Here is a 21,954-nt window from a genome sequence, read left to right on the forward strand (position 1 = left end):
CTCATCGCAGCCGATTGAAGCCGGAGCCACTAAATACCTGTGACTATCGCAGAGTCAATTGACCCAGGAGCGAATGCCGATTATACACATACTGAAGACAAAAGCCAGATGTAAGCAGGTGTGAGTGGGTTTTTTGTCCAGTGTGAAATGGGTATAAGTAAATAAAAATTCTTATCAATGAATAGATAGTTGTATCGTGGCCTAAGGGTAGGTTAGGAAAGAAGGTTATATTAAAGATTGTTTCATAAACTTGTAAGGTTAAACTTGTGCTCTTTCCAATACACTGGCCTGAATAACTTTAAAACACTTGAGTTATTTTTTTTTGTTCCCCTGGCACAAAATAACAAAAACAAAATAAACCACAACAATAAAAGATCAGTATCAGCACAGAATTTCACAACTGACACACCCCTGTAGTTATTCTGGTCCACTTCCATAATAAGCTGCCACTCTTCAGTAGGGTTAAGTAAACTCACTTGTGTGGCTATTGTCAAATACATCCACTAACACAGACATGAGTCCATATGAAATATTCCATCATGGATGCAGGGTTGTTTTTTTAATCCTCTGAACCTTTAAAACATAAACTCTAATCCAGACCCTCCTTCCCCAGACACTGCTTTGATCTCTTCCTGTGGGACCTGTTTGTGCCACACAGGTTTCTCTGATAAGCCTTAGAACCAGGCAGCAATTACACTACTAATTAAACAAGTGCAAAACCTTGACCTTGCACTCGATTTACCTGCCTCGGTGCTTTGCCTCAGAATCCAACTTCTGCATGCACACAAACAAAAACAGACCGATGCACACAAATTAAAAAGAAAAAGAAAAGGAGCCTTGTGCTAAATGCATGAACACTATATAGGTCCAGTGGAGTTGCGGGATGTGCCATCCCAGCAGTGAGTGTAAGAGGTGTGATCTCACAAGGTGAGTGGATGCCGGAGAGGAGAAGGCTGCCTTGCGGTCAGCAGGGAGGCAGCGGGCCTCAGGGAAAAGCTCTTAACTTCTGTCAGGCACAAATAACCACGCCATTTTTCACCTTCTGATTTTTAACTGAGAAAATCATTCCGGTCCCCAGTCATATGAACTCTATGCACACGCCATGAGTCAATTCTGGCTCTGATGGGATGGAGTTCACTCTAACCCGCCAATCTTTATTTCTTCACTTTAGTGGGACCTTTTTTTTTTTGCTCTCGGTTCAGTGTTTTGGCATAATGGGTGTAATATACAGATCTTAAATTATAGACTGAGAATGCATTGCTCTCTAAGTAGGTGGTGTTGTGGCAACTCTGGCTTTCTTGATGTCATACTTTTGCGACTGAGAAGCTACAGCAAACAGTAAGAGTATCTATGGAGAAAAACAAACAAACTATATACTACCTAATTTTTAAAAAAAATCAGATTGCAGATAGTGCTGAAAATATTTAGTTGCATGAAATACATAATTGTTAGAAAGATTAAATGTAAATTGCAACTGCAGGTTTTAATGTAAACAGATGAGGCACAATTAACACTCTTATTTCTTATACTGATTATATTACAATACTTTACTTACTTATAGTATATATACTATATCACATTATTACATAATTTACTATTTGTTGAAATTTTAGTGATACTTAACTGTTAAACTGACTACACTACACCTTACTGACTCCCAGCCCATATACTTAATACTCCCTCATACATGCTAACTGACTAAAAATGCAATTCTACAGTTGTTTGCTGTTTTTGCACTGTGTTGCTCTATTGTATATATTGTATGCCGTGTAGGCTATGTAATAATGACAATAGAGTTTAATTCAAATTTAAATTAATATTGCCTACATCTTTTTAATTGTGTGTCTGAGAAAAATGCAGAGAAGGTGGATTTAAATAGTGATTTATATCCAATCACATCATTTATTTAGCATGCATAGGGATTCCTCTTTATGCAGGAATATAAAATAATATTTTAGCAACTTGTCTGAGTGTGGACACAGTGATTTACTGTGGTCAGGCTGCTGCTAGGTGGTGCTATTGGTAGCACTGTCTTTGAGGGAGAGACAACACACTCAGAGTTAAACAACACTGTAGATCCATCTGTGTTTGCCCAAATCGCGAAAGTGTAAAGCTCTCTAGTAAGTAGCGATCCTGCTGTTCAGTTTTAATGTTCCCAATCATTATATGTATATACTGTACAACACATGGTACTACACATGTTTGCTGAAATAACAGCAATGACTTCTCAGCGCCTACCAAGTCTGCACTCCTGAGGCGCTCATTCTTAAAGTGAGAACATATAAGAGCGGTTGCCCCCGTGTTCGAGTATGTTGCCATACATCACATCATTTAGCACTTTGAACTGTCAGAAATGTGTCACTCTGTCTCTCTCTTGATACCTTCATCTGTCAGAGTAAAATCATAAATACAATCATTTCCCCAATGTTGGCTCTTTATTCTGTCAACCGTTTCAAAATGTGACTGTGCGCCTCTTCATTTCCGACGCATGAATAAGTGAGAGGCCATTAATATGTCTCTTTCATTACACTCTGGCACTCTGCACTGCGTGAGCATGTGAAAAACTGTGTGTTTGCCGGGCTCGGGTTCTGATGTCCGATTTGTAAGGCAACAAAGATATGTCACCATGTCCGCATGATGTGTGCAAAATGTGTCATTCTGAGAATTTTGTTCTTGCTGTTTTAATACACAAGTAGTGCAGCACAAAGAGACGAGTTGATATCATCTAGTAAGTTTCACAGATCTGCTTTAAATTAAATGTTTTGCAATCTGAATGGACGACTGTTTTTGTTAACACAGCTGAACTCATTTTTTCTTAAATTTTAGCCAGCAGGTAACATTATTTACTCATGATTGTGAGTTTAGTTTGAAAACAAATATTATCCCAAAATGACCCGGTCAAACATTGAGTACTGCGCTCGCAGCCAAACTGGTTTCTATTTTTCTGTGTGCTTTGTTTTAAGATCACCCTGCAGTTCGACAAACACATTTTTTCCCTCTTTTCTACCGCCACTCCCAAGACAAGATTAGAGGGGAAACTCATCAGTCTCCTTGGCTGTTGTCTGATAAACTTTTTATTTGAAGGGTGTCCTGTCTGGTGTCTCTGGTGTCTTCCTCCAGTGCACTCCTGATTTGAAATATAGCCTTACATAATGAGGGAGAAAAATAGAGCGGTGTTGCACCCCTGAGCCGGTGTCAGCTTAATCAATCATTTTTAAACACAGGCAGGCATGCTTACTCTACTCGCTTCACATCCACCACATCCTTCCCCCTGCTCAACAATGTGACAGCAGCATAATTCATTTTAACTCAAAAATTAAACAGGCAGCGTCAAACTTGTCCTTGCATCCTTTTGGTTTAAACACAGCACGGTTGTTTACGTTGCTTTTGTTTGTGCATTTCTAAACAATTAAACCTTCCCTCTAATCCCTATCACATGAAATGTATGCGCACACATGTAATGAGCGTTTAGATGCATCTGTGTGCAATGTACATTTTAGGTGTAAGCATACAACCAGTTATGCAGACGTGTTGTTTTGTGTTTGTGTTTCAGAGGTAAAATTCAGAGAATGCTTACCTACCTCTCAAGTTCAAGTTTCTTAGCGTTGTTGCTGAACATGCAACAGGCGGAGATTGGCAGCGTAGGGTTCACACGGTCAAATTGCAGTGGGTCAGGAGGTCAGGGAAATTTGGAGGAGCTGAAGCTGAGCAGAAGGAATGGAACGTGGCCTCTTCGCTTGGCAGTGAGAGATTCCTTCTGGCCTCCTGTCAAAAAGTCGTCCTTCAGCGCAGCACAGCTCCAAAACTTATATCATGTTGTTGTTGGTGAGTTACATCCGCGGAGTGCAGGACTGGAAACATGAAAACATGTTCTTTTTGACAAAGTCCCTCAAAGTGACTGATGAATGTTCAGTATTTTTACATGGATTAAATATCGCATTCCTGTTTTTATTAGACAGAGGAAAATGTAAACGATTGTACTCTGCATCTCTCACCTCGTACCCTTTCAGTGCCATGTTTGACCCTATCTACCTTCATGTTAATTATGTCACTCGAAAATAAACAAATAAAAGGAAGGTCGACACCTTTCACACAAGCTGCACTTAACAGCAGTGCTCATTTTCAATAGGGACAGAGCGCTTATTGGCCTCGGACTATCGGCACCGATATTCAGCATTTTCAAATATCGGTATCTTTGATTATGTCTCTGATTGGTTACACATCACAAGTTATAGTCTATCAACACTGAATTGTCTGAATCTGCAAAGTAACTGTAAAATAAATGTAGTGCTAAGTAGCAGAAAATGGAATTACTTGAGTAAAGTACCTGAAAATTGTACTTAAGTACAGTATTGGAGTAAATTGTACATTATATCACTGGTTATTCTAAATTTTAACAGTAGTATTTTTACTGCAAATGCATATCGGCTCCAAATATTGGTTATCAGTCCTTGATTACTAATCGGTATATATATATATAGATAGGAGGATAGATATAGAGGAGACAAAACGCCATCACAGCTGATTTAAAAAAAAAGAGAGAGTACATTCATAGGGCTGATTAATCGATTAATCCTTACAACTCTATAGATCAGCAAGGTGTTTTTCTTTTTACTTTAAGTATCCAAATACAGTGATGTTTGTTTTGGTCATGTTTATCCAATGCATCAATTTTGTGTTATCCTTTTTCCCAGTGATCCTCTAATGATAACAGTATGGTAATATAGTTAAATTGTATAAACGATCACATGAGGTGCAAACACTTTATGATCCTTGAAGGAGATAAGACTGTATATTTTTTGTATTTTAAAACAGTTAAATTCGCTTCTGGCTTCAATTAAATGTAGACCTGATAATCAGGAATTCAGCTCTCAGTAACATCTGAAAAACACCTTGTAAAGTCATTTCTTAAACATGTATTGTGTTTAAGAATCAAATCTAGCCTGAGAGAATAGATTTCAAAATCCTGCTGTTGGTTTACAAAGCACTAAATGGTTTCGGTGCCAAAATACATTTCTGATCTGCTGCTACGTTATGAACCATCCAGACCTCTGAGGTCGTCAGGTACAGGTCTGCTTCCAGTCCCTAGAGTCAAAACTAAACATGGAGAAGCAGGGTCCAGTTATTATGCGCCACACATCTGGAACAAACTCCCAGAAAACTGCAGGTCTGCTCCAACTCTCACCTCTTTTAAATCAAGGCTGAAGACCTTTGTTTGCCACTGCTTTTCACTGAAGCAATTGTAAGGCTTTGAACTGCACTGTGACTTTTATTTTTTTAGTCTCGTCTCTTTTAAACCTATCCTATTTTAGCTTACTTTCCAATTACTTAACTTGTTTTAATGTTTTGTTTCTTGATGTCTTCCTCCTTGTTTTTAATGCATTTTTAAATGCAATGTCTAATGTCTTATAATGCAATTGTATGCCCCTGCAAAGCACTTTGAGAAACTTGCCTCTATGATTTGATCCCCTCGTGTCATACCACTGTTTGTCTCAGTGTTGCAGGCTGGTCTGTCAGTGTGGCTGGCTCTGCTCCGAGGGCAGGGCCATGTCAAAGTCCACGTGCACCGCTTTGGAGAGGCGTGGTTCCGCCTCGCAGCTCTGCCCGCTGATCACATGCAGACAGCGTGCTGTTTGTAATTGCTGCGCAACAAGCGGCGGCGCGGCTGCCCCTGGTTGCCGGAGTGACGTCTGACGCCAGCTGTAACGCGGAGCCGCCGTCTTTAAAGCGTTATATCTCCTCCAACCTGCTGTCAATCTGCAACTTTTATCAGCCAGAGCGGACACACAGGTTACACAGCGAGTAACGCCAAGAGCCCTTTAATCAGCCAGATCTGACTAACGCAGTCCTGCTCCTCCCACAGGACGGTGAAGATGATGATGATGATGATGATGAAGAGCTCCCTGGCTGTCCTTGTTTGAAGTCTTAGACGTGAAAAGTAGTTTTGTGGTCGCGAGGAGATGTAGACCATAATGGCATCCACACACGCTAAATAATTCCTGCAAGCTCCTCAGCAGTAAACCTGCAAACACAGACGCTTTTGTGTATCGTGAACAGAATATGATGATGTGCGTGATCTTGCCCATGTTTTTGCTGGAAGCACATTATGATTAAAACAATGTAACAACCGCACGAGCTACACATTATATTGGTGTTTACAGTTTAATGGGCTAATAATATGGTTTAGACGAGGAGATGATGCAAATGCGCGTCATTCTGATGCATTTTGAGCATTTTTTGGCCAGTTTACAAATTCAGAAACAGTCTGGAGTCATTTTTTCTTATTTGCCAATCATGTAATTTATGATATAGAAGTGGAAAAGTGTTGATCAAGGTCAGTCTAATTAGATATTTCCATTCCAATGTAGGCCCTAAAACTGCGCAGGGTCGATCAGCATGGATTACTTTCAGGCCTACATCTATTCTTCGGCTATTGACAACCTCTCCCTTTTCAGTGTGCATGACTGGAGCTCTCACTAGCGCTGCTAGTGGACAATCAAACCTACACACCCACCTCCAGACACACTCGCATTTCTCATTTCTTACTTCTAGTCTAAATTAGATAGCAAGACGCAGTGTCGGAGCTCACAGATCGCATAGAATTAGTTTGAAGTACTAGCGGTAGTTAAGCAGTAAATCTGAAATTCAACATGGAGTCCCCTCCAGATCCAGCGAGCGACCCGGGCAACAGCGCCTCGGAGCCGGCTACCCCGGTCAGGGAGACCCCGGTAAACCTGGAGACGCTCCGGAAAGCGGACCATCCAGCCCCGGTTCGAAGGCAGACCTGTTCGAGCACCAACAGAGGTGAGCTGGACCGCATTTCTCTTTGTAATGTGTGAGGGGGGAAAAAAAACGACCGATCGGGGGGGAATTTTTGAATCAAACTTCCAAATGAATTAAATCGCCTCCCTCGTAAATAACTGCACAGTGTCTAAATTCACCCAACCGCAGGGACAAGGCTTTTTATTTCAGTACCATCGCGGCTTCTTTTTTGCCCGTTCGGCTGTAATTAGTGCCTCGGTGTGTGTTGCGGGTGTGTGTGTGTATGTGTGTGTGTGTGTGGTGGTGTTCAGGCTCCACTGACAGCTCAAATCATAGGGGGGTGATACGGTCACAGATGTCACATTTACTCCGACTGCAAGATAAATCAATTACCCAGCAACTTCAATTTGACCATCAGGAGCTTCTCTCGGTGCCAAAACAGGCCGACCTGTCCGCTCAGACGCGATATTGTCAAAGTGTCAAAAGTGAACTTTTGGAGACTGTGGGCTAGTTTATCGATCAGTCCCATTCTCCTTTTTTTTTTCCTGTAGGGACGTGTCTTCCACTATTCCCTCATACAGCACACAGCGCCGTCTGGCTGGATTTTTTTTTCTCTCTTTCACATCTCCAGCTCACAGATTTTAGGCTATTCCTGTGTGCAAAAAGACGCCCCAGCAGCTGGATTTTGTTTAGCGCCAGCTCCCAAACACTGTTTGCAAGCATGACGGCGCTTCGCACGCCTGAGGAACGATCAGACAATAAAAAAAACTACACCCGGCCTTGTATTATCAATTAGCCCCGTCAAAAGTGTGTCTGCATGGCTGCCGAGGACTAGTTCATTTTAACATGATTTATCCACCACGTCCCGTCCATGTTGTACAGTACAGACAGTATTTAACCACACCCCCTCTCTCGGCTGTCTCCAGCACAGGCTAACCGGGCTCATCCAAGTTCAAAGAAATAGTGATTTCTCTGCTCATTCCTGACGAGCAAGGAGTTGGTGTATACATGACAGGCGAGGCGGACGGGCGCATACATGACAATTAATTCATGGCACGGTGCGTTTTCGTGTGCGCACTCTTCCTGTGCGCAAGGGTATATTTAGAGTGTGATATGGTGAATGTGGAATGTAAGCTGGTTATGTAACAGGTTTAGCCATAAACAGAGGCGCGCAACTGAGAGCAGAAATCATCATCGCAGATCTTTTTTCACTTCAGACGAGAGCTCAACCCACTCCCCATGATCACCACGGCTGTTTAATTACCAAAAGAAATAAATAAAAACAGAGAGGGAGAAAGAATCGATCCACTTGAGCGAGTATTTATACACCCCTGAAGGGAAACTGTGTGACTTTGTGGGCTGGCACAGCCGGAGCACTTATGTAATAGCGGGGCAAAGACAGGTAGTTGGGGAGGCTTCTGTGGATTGATTTCTTTTTTCGCAAGTCTGACTTTGAGACACTCCTAACCTGCTGACCCATATTCACCCCACCCTTTTATGCACAGGATTAAAGTGCGTCTGGGAACGAGAAAGACAGGAAAAAGAACGCCTTCGGTCTGTTATGTAATGCTGAATGGGTGAAAAAAAGAAAAGAAAACACAACACATGTTCAGTGGGACAACCTCTGTAGCTTTAAAGGAGTTTCCCCTGCACTGAAACTTGTGTTTTGACCTCTTTGTAAAGAATAAGAGTGATTGTTGGAGAGCATTAGCAGCAGACGGCTTGAGGAAAAGTTTTGAGAACTTTTTAAAAAACTTATTGTAAGCCTACATTTGTCTGAAAAGGGTTGATTCACTCTCATATGTTTAATGCCAGTGTGTATTATGTCATTGGTGTACACTTTGACACAGTGACGGCAGTCTATTGTCGTCTGCCATCTAATCTATACGCTCTTAAACACGTTGGAGTGCGCTAACAAGGCATTTAAACAGTGCTACAGCCCGCCTGTATTTGTTTTAAAAGACACTTCACTGGGCTCACACAGCTGATTATTTTATAAATGTAATTATAGAAATTTTCAGAACATTCACCAAGCAGGAGAGCAGGAGAAAATGTTCCTTCCATAAAGAAATGATTACTTAATTGCTTAATTTAACTAAGCATTGTAAGTGTTCTATTAAGAGGTAACAGCAGTTGTTTTATTGGGCTCGCACATTTCACTGCAAGATTACTCAAAAAACATGAAACAATAAAAGAAATGGCTCACGAAGTGTTAAACACATTTTTTTAGGGATTACAGTTCTCTGGCTTTTAACCGGCCACCGAAAGCAACAACTGAGCGGCAGCAGACACTTTGCTCGAGCGCAGTTTCCCCTCTTCACACCAGCTGTATTAGACTTTCTGAGGATGCACATTTCTTATCCTGCATGCAGAGCGTTTACTGTTTTAACCCTGAGTGCTAATACCTTCTAAGTAGAAAGGGCTTACTTCAGCAGAAGCTCGGCTGTAAGACTTGAGCGGGTCAGAGAACAGGCCTTGGAGGGCTGTGGGTATCATTACTGGAAAGAAAAAAGGGGTGTTATTTTCATATAGCGAGATCTCTCCGTGCGCAAATTTGGAAACAATCAATATTAATGGCTTGGTTATGTAAGGTCATGGTCTCTGCAGAGGCACGAAACCTCACGATTGCACAGGGAAGTTGTCTTTAACATTGTGAAAGGTGTCCCCAGGTGGTTTGCTACAGTTTGAGAATATTATTACAGTACGTCCGGCTTATAACTTGCCTCAGTGTCGTGTCTAGATTGAATCTTCTTTTGATATTTTTTCAGCCTGTTTCACATATGTAGATTGTCTCATCACAAGTTTTTCTTACCGTTCTCTTAAGATAAAAAATAAATTAGCTAATTTAAATGTTGCTTTCTTTGTGGGAAGCCAATCTTCCCCGACAAAGGCAGAGTATATAACTATTCAGTCTTCTCTTAATGAACACGTAAAAAGACTTTCATCCAACAGTTTTATTTTTGTGCGCCCGAAATGAGAGCTCTCGGCAAGAGTGGCAGCATTTATTTAGCTGTTGGTGACACAAGACGGATGAGGTGTAGGGACGGAGAGGCTTTTTAAAAAAAGGTATTACAGGGAATCTCAAAAAGCCGGGAGTTGGCACGGGGCTTGCACGCCACTCGAGTGGACAGCAACATTATTGAGGCTGTGGCATTCTCAAATTCAGTGAATTAGGGCTCCTGGCCTGCTGGAGAGCATGAAGTTACAGGTATAGGCTTATAGCTGAGCCTTCAGCTCGGACAAGAACTCCATTAGGTGTCTCTCTTTTTGTCTGGCTGGCTGGCTGTAACATAATATGGAGTCTCAAGTCCCCCTGAGTTTTCAATTCTTACGTGTGGGTGAGGTGATAATATCGTGAACTCTTTTATTGGTGCCTGTCAGACAGTTAACATTGTTAAATGTTAACAGTCGGCCTATTTGAAGTCAAAGCTCAGTATTTGATCCATCCATAGTAAGTTCAGTATAAAACATCAGCCAGTTTAACAGAAAAAGATAAAGAGTTCTCCTACGTAACACTGAGCTGTTGCATAGATGGTGACATCTGCTCTTAGGTTGGACTTTGGCACCAATACCTTTTGTTATGGGCTTCAAAGGTCAAATTACATTCTGACGGCAGCGCGGTTATCTAAGGAGGATATACCTGAATGTCAACATAACATCAGGATTAGTAGTTAAATGAGCACTGATTGAGATTATGTCATATCAGGTGTCAGGCGGTTTCTTTCTCACTGTTGGTTGACAAGAATAAGAATATAAGAATATGTGTAACATTACGAGATATCACTTTGGCTGAAATTGTCTCGTTTATGTGTTAAAGTGCTCTGAATTACTCTATAATTTTTAGGTCCAGTTAAATAAAAAAATCCCTCATCTCTTTTTCTTTTTGTTTAGCTATCGTCATTGATCAGAAACATGTGATATGTTTTTGGATATTTTTCTATCATGCTCCCATTCTTTTTGCAGTTTCACAGTCTCTTTATAACAATTAAATTCAATTAAACATATTCTTTGATTTTAGAGCTTCACAACTAAGTCAGTCTGTAAGTCTACCTTTGCAGTAAGGCAAACTAGCATTTGCTCAAGTAATGAGCTGATGAGTGTCTTTCTTGTGGTATAAACATCTCAGATTTACTTACAATATCTCAATGAAGCCTCTCTTGATTTTTCGTTCGGCCTTAACATCCTGCTTTGTGAGAAAATTACACTCACAAAGGCAATTTATGGGACATGTTAAACTCGATAGTTTTGGTTCTTTTTAAATAGCCGACATTTTAATGTTCTGAGCTCTGCTAGTGCGAGACTGAAAGGCATCTCTGCAGTTAACCACTTTAGTTTGGTCTTTCAGTGCAGCCCACCAGTTGTTCTTTTTTTATTTTTAATATTGTGGCATTTAATCCGTCATATATATGATATGGAGAGCTTAGAACGTGCAATAGCCTCTGATGACATGGAGTGGACTGTTTTCTGTTTTTTGATGAAAGGACTGCAGATGTTATTGAAGGAAACTGCTTTATAGACTCACTGTTGCTTCTCCCCGGCCAGTGAAAGTTTACACACACTCACAGGACTTTGCAAGCTGTTAACGGGCATACCACTGCCTGAGTTCCACACTTCAAACCAGTGACTCTCTCTTTAAGTCTAAACATTTGAGCTAATGGCTTCATAGCATGCAGAAATCTATATGTATATATATCAGATGTGTGCAAATGCCTATAATTTATATTCCGTGGCACCTGATATGATGCGGAAAACTTGGTTTACCATGGTTCACGTTATTTGAGTCCATGTGCTTTCAATCAGTACAGGAACTTGAATTAAAGTGCAGTGGTTGTTAAGTTGTTAACTTTTGTTGGCATATTACGAAACGGTTTAGCTCAGGTTACACACTGTAGATGCAGAACAAGATGGTGAAGCTGCATTTTTTGGTACCTTTGCAACTTAGTTTTCAGACTGATCGAGTATATATTATCAGCAACGCAGTGCGATGCCTAACAGGCCCCTTATATTAATTAAAAAAAGTTTAGAAATGTCAAACTTACCCTAGACCAAATCTGAAAGTTTTATTCTTGTGGGACAATTTATTTTGGAGTTTAAATCACCAGTGGCTTAACTGGGGCTGGCGAGGAAGTTTCGACTAGTGACAGACACCAGATTTGATGTGAAATCTCCAGTGGTGAATGATAGCTCAGATCTATGGCCCATTTACAGAAGTTTGTATCTTAGATAGAAACGTCTGAATAGTAATGACCGGAAATACTCCAGATGCATTATTGGAGGGCGTTAAAGGCGTCTAAATTTAATGTGGGTACACTGTGACCTAAGTACTGGTGCCGCTTGGCTCCGTGCTGCTCTGCGCCTCTCTGATATGAAAAGGGCCCCTTAGAAGAGGCCTGGAGGGAAAGAGGTGGTGAAAGGGGTCTAAAGGATCACTCAGAGGAATTCTTATGTCACATCTAGGGCCAAGCCTTTCACATCCATACCAGTGTGGAGGGTGCAAAGCTCCCGAAGCAGGTAGGTAAACCCCTCGCGCTGAAAATCCCATCACTCAGTCAGGAACTTTGACCAGCTTTTGATCTAACTCATACCGGATGTATATGTTCATGCTGCTTCATGTCATGTGTGACAGGTCATGTGAACCTTCAGCTGAAGTGTCTGCAGACTCAGAGAATATATATATATATGTGTGTATTTACCGCAGAGGCTTTTATGCTTCATGCAGGCTGCAGAGCACAGACATGTGTTGAACACTTGAGAGAAAAATCAGGATGAACTCCGGCGGCAGAGGTTCTCCCAGATGTTATGTGCATATGCGTGCTTTAAAACAGGAAGAGGTAACGTTGTAAAATCTAAAGTATGTTATTCAAACGGCACACCTCAAGAGCCTCTTAACTGTTATTTATCTTGCTTTCTGGAGGGTAAATGGTCCTCATGGCAGCTCAGATTTAAGGACTCTGTTGAGTGGTGGAATAAGACATCAGACTGAGATGGAAATATGTTTTGCATATTTTAGTCTGAAGGACATTAGCAAGGCAGAAGAATCCACGTGCGCTGTCCGTTGGTTAGAGTAATAGCACCATAACAGTGTCTGTGTCCAATTAGCTTTTGCACGGACAAAGCTGGCACGGTGGCAGCACAAAAACACACATTCAAACTACTCCCCACAAATCACCAACATGTCACATTGTAATGAACTTCTGCTGTGACTAACATAATAAGAATTGACAGAATTTAAATAACATAACCACAAAGAAAATAGACGGACTCCGAATTAATCTATCATGATCTATTAGATAAATATCACCATGTAGCTTTGAACCCTTGCACACCAAAGTATAATTAATAATTACTAGATGGTAAGTTTCTTCTGAAGTATTGCACTATTAATGTTTATTTTAAAGCCATATATATTATTTCATTCTGTAATATAATTTGGGAGTGAATTCTGTTGTTGCTTTACTCTGTATATTACTTGAACTGATGCGGTTTTGGATTTTGGCAAAGTATAACCTTTCACTAGAATAGTCTAGACTAGAGAGGATAATTTCTTTAGTCTGGAAAATGTGTGTGTTAACTTTTTGTAAGTCTCTGCATCATTATTTCACCACATGTCAACTTATTGCTCTTCATTTGCACCAATCCATCTTTAAATTTAGAAATAATTAAAAAAATATTATAAATAATGTAGTTGCAGGAGCAGAACATGTTCTCGAGTGCCTGTACTTTGATTTTTCCTTCGCTTCCATCACACGGGGTAAGGTAATAACACCGAGGAGGGCGAAGCACGCATATCACATCCTCCGCCGTAATTTTCGTTACATCAGTACTGCCGGAGTATTACTCGACAAAGTTTATTTGTCACCTGAAATAAACAAAAAACTTTTGGAGACAGGCAGATAAAACAACTTGAAAAACCAGTGTCATTTCTGTTGGCTTGATTATTTATATTGGAATAACAAGCGCGACTTAATCTCATAAATAAAAAAGGGAGAGATACAGATCCGTCCCCTCCAGGTACAGCCGCCACTTAATCGAATTAGCTCCACTCTCAGGCTTGACGGGCTCTTCAAACACCCCTGGTGACTTCTGAGTGCCGATTACAATCAGCTACTATTTTCAGCCTTTGATTAAAATCTGGTGAGGTTGGACAGAATTTTTTTGAGCGCAGAACCAACTAATTATTAACATCGCAGGCAGCCCATCTCTCTCTTTTTTGCCAGTTACAGAGGGCCAATGGGCTGGAGTAGTTAAACAACACCCATAAGTATTAATCATGTTGAATCACTCCGTGTGAAACTATTAGTGTCTTCTTATTGAAACATCCCACACTCTGTCTGTGTGTTATCCAAACACAGATATTTTTTTAACGACCTTTGTGTCATTATAAACAAATCTGAGCGGAGAATTCTGGCTCGAGTATTTGTGGAATCAAAGGCGGCATTTGTGTTTGTTTCACAGCGAAACATTTAGACTGATTCTGATGAGTCTTAACACCATAATCTTTGTCAGATAATCTAGTTGTTAATACAAATTTTCTCATCTGGCAGACAACAATAATGAACACAACTCTTTACTCATAAAATAATAGAAGATGATCACAATTGTTCCTGCCTCACACAGTATGTCATGGAGTCATTGTAATGTGCCTGTCAAAGACAATTCTGCTCTTTTGTTACTTTCAAAAGGCAGCTTTTGAATATGAATAAGTCACTAATGAATATTTGGTTCTTGTGTCTGTGGATTGATTGCTTTAGGAGGCGTACTAAGACAGAGTGTGGCACTATGGGCCTCAATCAATGCTGCAATGCTGCTGCTGTGCTGCTTTCTGACAGTGATTGAAAGACAAAGTCACTCTTCGGCATGTACGATACACGAATCCTGCTCTCACTCGCTGACATATATCATCAGATCAATCAATATTTGCAGCTTTATTTTACTAATGCAGTACTTAAGAGGCAATAATTAACGCCATGCTGGGTTGTTAAAAGCCTATTTTTATGTGACAGACAGAAATAGACATACAGAAATAGGAAGATGAAGGCCTTTGGTTGATGTTGATACTGGCATGTCGTGCAGACGTTCCTTACACACCGAACTATGAACTTATGGAGAACTTCCCACACAACTATTCCTGTTGCTTTTAAGTTTCGTTAATGTGCAAAACTGGAGTTATTTTTCTTTTTTAACTATTTTTTTCTTTGAATGTTTTTATCCATTATGAATGACTAAAAAGTATTTGGGTTATACCGAGGTTAAGGACAGTACTTAGGAAGAGTGGCAGGTAAATAAAGCTCCACATGCAACACGAATTGGCACCTTTTAAAAATTTGAAATACCTCCGTTTTGAATTACTGTTGACCCTTCATCAACTTAATAGACTATTTTTATTCGGCCTTTGTCGAGGTTGTACGTTTGTATGAGTAATTGAAATATAGTGCGAAACAGTTTAACTGAGGGAATATTCATTCGATGTCATCTTGTGTTAAACAAGTGTGGCTTGTGATGCTCATTAATTTCTGCTTGCTCCACTTGCAGTGTTTGGGCTCTCTTCTCTGGCTCAGTGCCACAGCGTCTTCTGAAAGAGCCACTTCATCTCTGTCAGGGGCAGGTGGAAATTTGCTGCACACTTCTAATTGGACAAAGTGCCTTTCAAACTCTGAGCCATCATACACAGATCAGATTATCATACAGACCAGGTGTCAACAGAGGTTTTTCACCTCCCTCATCCCCTCCTGCTCTGTCTGGCATCTTTTGGTCGACTTTCAGATTTTCCCTGTGCTGTGTCGCTTTGTGACTCCCTGCCGCCTAGTGGCCCGAGGCATAATAAGCCTTGTTTTACAGATTAATTACAAGAAAGTGCACTTGTTATTTTGACTTTATTGTACACTGTAGAGCAACATTCAGACAGCAGACACCTTCTCAAACGGAGAGCGATCATAACGACTTTCAAGTGATTCAACAGATGGTGCTGAAATTGCCCGCCTAAGATACTCAATTGGGTCCTTCATAAGTTTAAACCAGTAGCATTTTTAGTCTCAAGCATAGAATCATTTACAAGAGCCAGAAGGAGGATTGTGAGGCTGCAGGCTAGCTCACAGGGGGCATTAAGGTCTGCAGTATAGCTCAGGGCCAGACCTCACCGTGCTCGTAAAAGTAACCGGTGAAATCTTCAGATCAATTCTTCACATAACAGGTAACCAGCGTTAAAAAAGAGCCGAACTCAAGTGATGTTATTTTGTCTGTTTGAATCAGTTAAGGGCATGACAGCTGAATTTTGAATGAGCCAGAGAAGTGAAAAAAGACCTCTGATCATTTTAAGAATAAAGTTGTGCTAGCCTAAATACGAGAAGAGAACAGACTTTTACCATCAATATGTTTTAGAGATGAATTACAGAAAGAACTCCAATCTTTTCTGGATAGATAACCATGAAAAACAGCCTGCAAGTGGCAAGGCTTTTGTGGGAATCGTTGTATTCACACTATTTGAGTCAGTGGCCTTGATATGTGTATTGTCAGTGCAGCAGTCTCAGGAAATATTTTGTTTTCTGTTGATATGAAAAGTGTGAGCTGGTAAATGGAAAAATAAGATGGGGCATAAAATTGAACCTTGAAGAGCAGCGAAGGAAATGTTTGTTGAAAGATGGGAAACAAGTGTTCAGAGGTTCAGTACAAGCTGAACAGATCAGAACATTGCACAAATCAGATTTTTTTATTTGCCTTTTAACAACTTTGCGCCTGGACTTGAGCTGCACTGACGCTAGTTGGCAATAGAGCACTGATGTGAAAGCATGACTTGAGGAATTAGTTGAAGAATTAAGCGGTAGAACGGCAGAATCTCACTTAATCACAGTGTCCTTTGAGAAAAGGCTAAACCAGTTGCGCATAGTGATAAATATATTATCGCTACTCCTTTCACACATCAGCCAAACATGGCAAAATTTTGGCATACTCGATTGCTTATCTTGTCCGCACGTCGTCAGCGCAGATGTATTACCCTGTGCTGATTTGATTCTGGGCAAAGGAAAGTGGACAGGAGAGATTGATGGTGGTGTCCCCAGTCAGACAGATAACACCTGATTCTGCCTGCAGGGGGTTGGTCTAGCACACTCCTCCCCCTGCACCCTCAGACGCGTCGAAGGCTGTGCTGAGGAGGTGAACCGTTCCTTCACTCAATGCAAATTCAGGGCCACATTCAGAGATGATCCCAGGACGATTGAGCCAATGTGGCCCCGAGCACTCTGCACCACATGATCCATGCATCAGCCACACCTGGGAGAAACCCACACAGGCATGGGGGTCATTTGTTTAACACAGGTGCATCATGTATCTCAACACACACACGTATCCACACGCTTGAACAGACGCACACATGCCCGATTGCACACTTACACACAGATAGACAAGTGTTAATGAAATGCTGTCTGCGCACATGGTTTTATATATTGGAAAAATGTCTGCCGTGCTGCACCTTTTGTTATGACCTGTTGTTTCTGTCACTTTTTACCTGTCTCGGAAATCTTGATCAAATATCATGAGGGAATATACTGCAACAAATAAAAAAAGTACTTAAAACTGGATACCTGAATAAGCACCATTCATAGGAGAGTCGTGAGGTATTTAAAAATAGTCGCTGTTTTTGGATGAATTACTAATTTACTGCATCAGTGTTTGATATTGGCAGATTTCTAGCATTTCAAGTAGCACATCTCATACTGGTTTAATATTTTGAACAAGCCTTTCAGAAAACTTTCAGACTGATGTTCTCAAGATCTTTCATCCCTGCGATTTACCAGTTAGTCAGTTGACAGAAAAGAAATCGGCAGATATTTGATTAATTCAGTCATTTATCAAGCAAAATGCCAAATGGTGTCTGATTACAACTTTTGAACAACAAAAAAAGAATTGCTTATTTTTTATAGCTGAAAATTGCGTACTTTTTGGTTTTGGACTGTTTGGTCAGACAAAACAAGCAATTGAAGCAATTGATGATTATTTTCATCATTGATTAATCTGCTATTTCGAGATTTTTTTTTTTTACATTTTATGATTGATGAATCTTTTAGTCTATAGACTATAAAAAAAAATTCTCAGAGCCTAAAATGATGTCTTCAAGTGGATTATTTTGTTCAAAGCCCAACGGCTCTTGATTTACGATCATAAATGTCAGAGAAGTAGAAGTAGTAGAAAATTCTTACTTTAAAGAAGCTGGAGCCAGCGAAAGCTTGACATTTTTGCTTGAAAAATAACTGAAGCAAATAATAGATTATTAAAATTGTTGGCTTCTAAATTTTTTTCCCGTCCACTCATAGATTAATCGACTATTTGTTGCAGTTCTTTTTAAAGAAACACTGTTATAAAGAGTGTTAGGAGGTATGTGGGATAGTTGATATCGCAGCCGATCGGTTGTTTTTAATATATTTTTTCCTCATGATTGATAGATTTGTCAATTGACAGAAAAGATAATCAATTAATCTAGTCATTTATAAAGGAAAATGCCAAACTATTGCAGAGTTAATGTTTTGTTATCACCGAAAATTGTTTATCTATAGGTTTTGGACTGTTTGTTGGACAAGACAAGCAATATGAAGACATCACCTTAGGCTTTGGGAGAATTTTAATATTTTCCGACCATTTACTGACATTTATAGACAAAATAATTAATTGATAGCGGAAATAATCATTGGTTGCAGCTCTAATACAATTTGAAGTGTAGTCTCCATACTGGCATCATGCTGGTTTGTTCCCTGTTCTGCCTGCACCATATGGATACAGAGGGCAGTTTAGAAAACATTCTCGCTTTTTAAAAGCTCTTTTGATGCCATTACATCATTTGTTATGATTTAGCAACAGTCAGTAACATCTGAGCATCTTGTGATCCCCACGTATCAAAGTCTGCTGCTGCATCCTCAAACAGACATACAGTGCAGCAAAACAAATTTTCATTTTTTTAATTCAATAACAAGGTGTGCAGCACAGGTTCTCAGTGTGTGAAGCAGATGGTGAAAGGCTAGTGTATAATAGATCTCAATATTAACTGTAGCACATGCTGGGAGTGTTGGTAGATGGCACACAGCAGAGTAAAAGAGAAGCTATGACCTTCTGTCCCATCATTTACCCCCTCGTGCCCCCCATACCGCTCTCAAATTACTTTGTTTTAGCCAATTAAAGCAGCCGGCTGAGCATCAAGCGGGCTGCCATTTTTCGCTCACCTGGACCCATGTGACATTATCGCTCTGTCATCGGGAGAGATGGCCGTAAGTGGGAATCTCCGGCGTGGCACCGTGCCACCTTAGACCCCACTGTGCTCACCGAGATTAATGCAATGATTCTCCCTCCAACTTGCGAGAATCTCAGTCGGCTCTCTCACCTGTTCCCGGTGATAGCGCTGCACACAGCTCAGCTCAGCACCTCACTGCATGAACCAATGAGGAAATGATTGCGGCGGTTACAGCACGCTCCAAAGCAGACCACAGATATACATCTAGTGATATTTCCTGTATTACCTCTGCTAGAAAAAAAGAGAGATCAGTTTCTAAATGTGCAAGGAATCTATTGTCCTTAAGTTGCCTTGTCGCTGATCAAGATACCATATGCTGAGAAATGGTTCTCTTTCCAAATCCTTTAATGGCTCAATAATAGAAAGAAAGGCGGCAGACACAACAATACCATGGCACGGGATGAGTGAAGGACTGGAGTGTGTGGTGTTTAACAGCCATACGAGCACAGATTATGTGCTTGAAGGGGCTGAATTGAGTGCCAGCAGTGACAGTTGGGCTGGGAATTGAGTGTGCCTGGGACGTGCGGCTTGACTCCGCTCGGAAACACCACTGGGTCCAGGGCTCATCTCTAGCCCTCCGCCTCCCTCCTCCCGTACAATCATTGTGGCCTGCCGTTTGCTCCGCTTCACCAGGGGAATGGACGGGCCCCTGCTCCCGCTTGATGAGCGCTCGCTAATGGCTGCTTCTTTGAAAGCCGACGGGCCCGTTTGAGGGGTGTCTTTTACTTCCCTCCAGCTTGCCTTGGCTGGGCATTCGTCAGGCTGCCTGGCTTTGCTGTCCTGCCCACATGATGGTGCGCCAAGGGGCTGAAACGTCTGTCATTTGTTTTACTTTCAAATAAAAGTTGACGATTTACCAATAAAAAAGTAAAAATAGTCTTTTGATGATGTCTGGAGGCATATGGAGAAAGTGTTGCAATGGCGACATTTTCAGCACTTTGTCAGAAATAACAAAAGGCGAAAGAGATTTGTCTTTTTACTTAATTGTGTTTCCTCTGATACAGAAAAGTGTGGCCATGGTTTTGTGTAAAGTGAACAAGCGAGTATAGAAAATGTGACGGATATTAAAATATGTGTGAGCGCACATACGAAACGTAGATGTCACTGAGCTTCTTTACATCTGATCCTGTACCAGCACATGTAACGGCTTGCCAAAATGCACTATGAAAGGAAGCGGGGACAATTAAATCCCCCTCGTTAATGTTTTATTTCAGAAAAGGTATTTTTACTGTTCAGCTGCACAACAAGGACTCCAGCAGCGGTCTTAAGGAGATGTATTCTTAACACGACTTAGAACTGGGAGGTCTGTAATAACAAAATAAGCAGCTGTGTTTGAAATTGGGCCCCCTGACAGTTTGCATACTTTTCACAGGCTGTTAGTCCTGTATAGTTCAGAAGTATACACAAACCAAGGGAGAAGACAAGAGCATCTACCTTAAGAGGAGAAGAAACCAACCGCAGCATTAAAAGAGAAGTTTTTATTAAGACCTAGATGGTTGTTGGATGTGAGTCTAACGGTTCTGGATCAGTAACGCTGCCAGTCGTCTGGTTGCGCATCTCACTGCTACCCTTGACCACTGCCCTGTCTTTTCAACCAAGAGGGAGCCGTTGGTCTCGTTGCCCTCCTCTTCGCTACCAGCTTCTGGAGACTCCATTAGCAAGTTGGAGTCGTCCTTGGAAGTCTCCTCTCTATAACTTCTCCTGTCTTCACTCTCTCTATGTCCCTCTCCCTCTCTGCTTCACGTGCACTCCCCACCCCCCCACACTTGAAACTAGGGTGAAGGTCAGAAATGGCGAATTTGATATAAGAGCTGACGTGCTTCCATGGAGCACCTTGTCAACTCAAAACAATAGGTTTTCAAGAGCTGTTACGCCGAATAAAGAATGTTCGCATATTCCCAGAGAAATGTCCTCCGCCAGACATTCCCAACAGAGATGAGAACATTTGTCTGCATACATTTTTACCTGCGCTGGCCCAGTAGAAAATGGGGGTTGAAGCTAAATGAATTCATGTTAACATGTGAGCAAATAAATTATTTCACCTGGGAGAGTGAGGAAGTCATCCAATTTGCATGTTGGAACCTTTATCCTTGTGATGTTTGATTTGGTCATTAAATGCTCAAATGGTCTGCGCCGGTCCGTCGTATTCAGCTTTGTGTTGATGTAAATTTAAGCTCCCGTTCGGAACTCAACATATAATGTTACGGCTTTATTAGGCTGCACATGATGAAGAAGTAACAGATGTTAGCAGTTGCATAATGGCAAGCGGAAAAAGCAGCCGGCTGTGGTGTTGTACAGCGGTGTGATCAAATAGTTTAATATGATCTGACCTCTGTGTCTCAGTGGTATCTCTGAGCTGCCTCTTGGTGGGTGCTTTCAAAACAGTCTCATCAGACAGGTCAGGATGAATGGAGACGAGAGCTAGTCAGGGCAAAATATGCAGCTCTCAGGAGAAAGTGTATTTTTTATACTAATCAAACAGTCCAACTAATGAGGGCATGACAGAAAAATAAGTTAAGGTCTTTCAAGGTAATGACCATGTATTTTATTTCTGAACACGATCTGGAGGTATCTCATGAGGTAATAAGAAAACGACCCCGATTAGGAAAAAAAGTGGAAAATGGATTGATGGATGTTAATATAACTGCTTTATTCATTTCCGTTGTCACAGATCTCTCACCAAGCAGTTGTCACAGGCAGTTTCATCTCAAATTAAATTCATTTGGATATGACATTTTAATTGGAACACTATTCCCATTAATTGAACAAATTAGAGAGAGTCTGCTGGGGGAAAGGTAATCTCTGGGAGAGATGATTTGGAATTCAGTTTAGAATTAAAAATCAGCTGCTCGGCTTTGTTTTTCTGTGGCACCCAGTTTTGCGGCAGTGCGCACAGGCAGCGCCAGCGCTCGAGGTCT

The 21,954-nt window shown here is 41.0% G+C and overlaps 1 protein-coding gene across 1 annotated transcript in view; it reads left to right on the forward strand.

Moving 5' to 3' along the window:
- Positions 1–6,526: 6,526 nt before the first annotated feature.
- Positions 6,527–21,954, forward strand: part of roraa (RAR-related orphan receptor A, paralog a) — a 188,377-nt gene continuing 172,949 nt past the window's right edge. Inside the window, exon 1 of the mRNA XM_073471556.1 lies at positions 6,527–6,804. Coding sequence (XP_073327657.1) covers positions 6,651–6,804 — 154 coding nt within the window. The 5' untranslated portion in view covers positions 6,527–6,650. The remainder of the gene's footprint in view (positions 6,805–21,954) is intronic.

Source organism: Pagrus major, chromosome 8 (assembly GCF_040436345.1).
Source record: "Pagrus major chromosome 8, Pma_NU_1.0".
Classification (NCBI taxonomy): domain Eukaryota; kingdom Metazoa; phylum Chordata; class Actinopteri; order Spariformes; family Sparidae; genus Pagrus; species Pagrus major.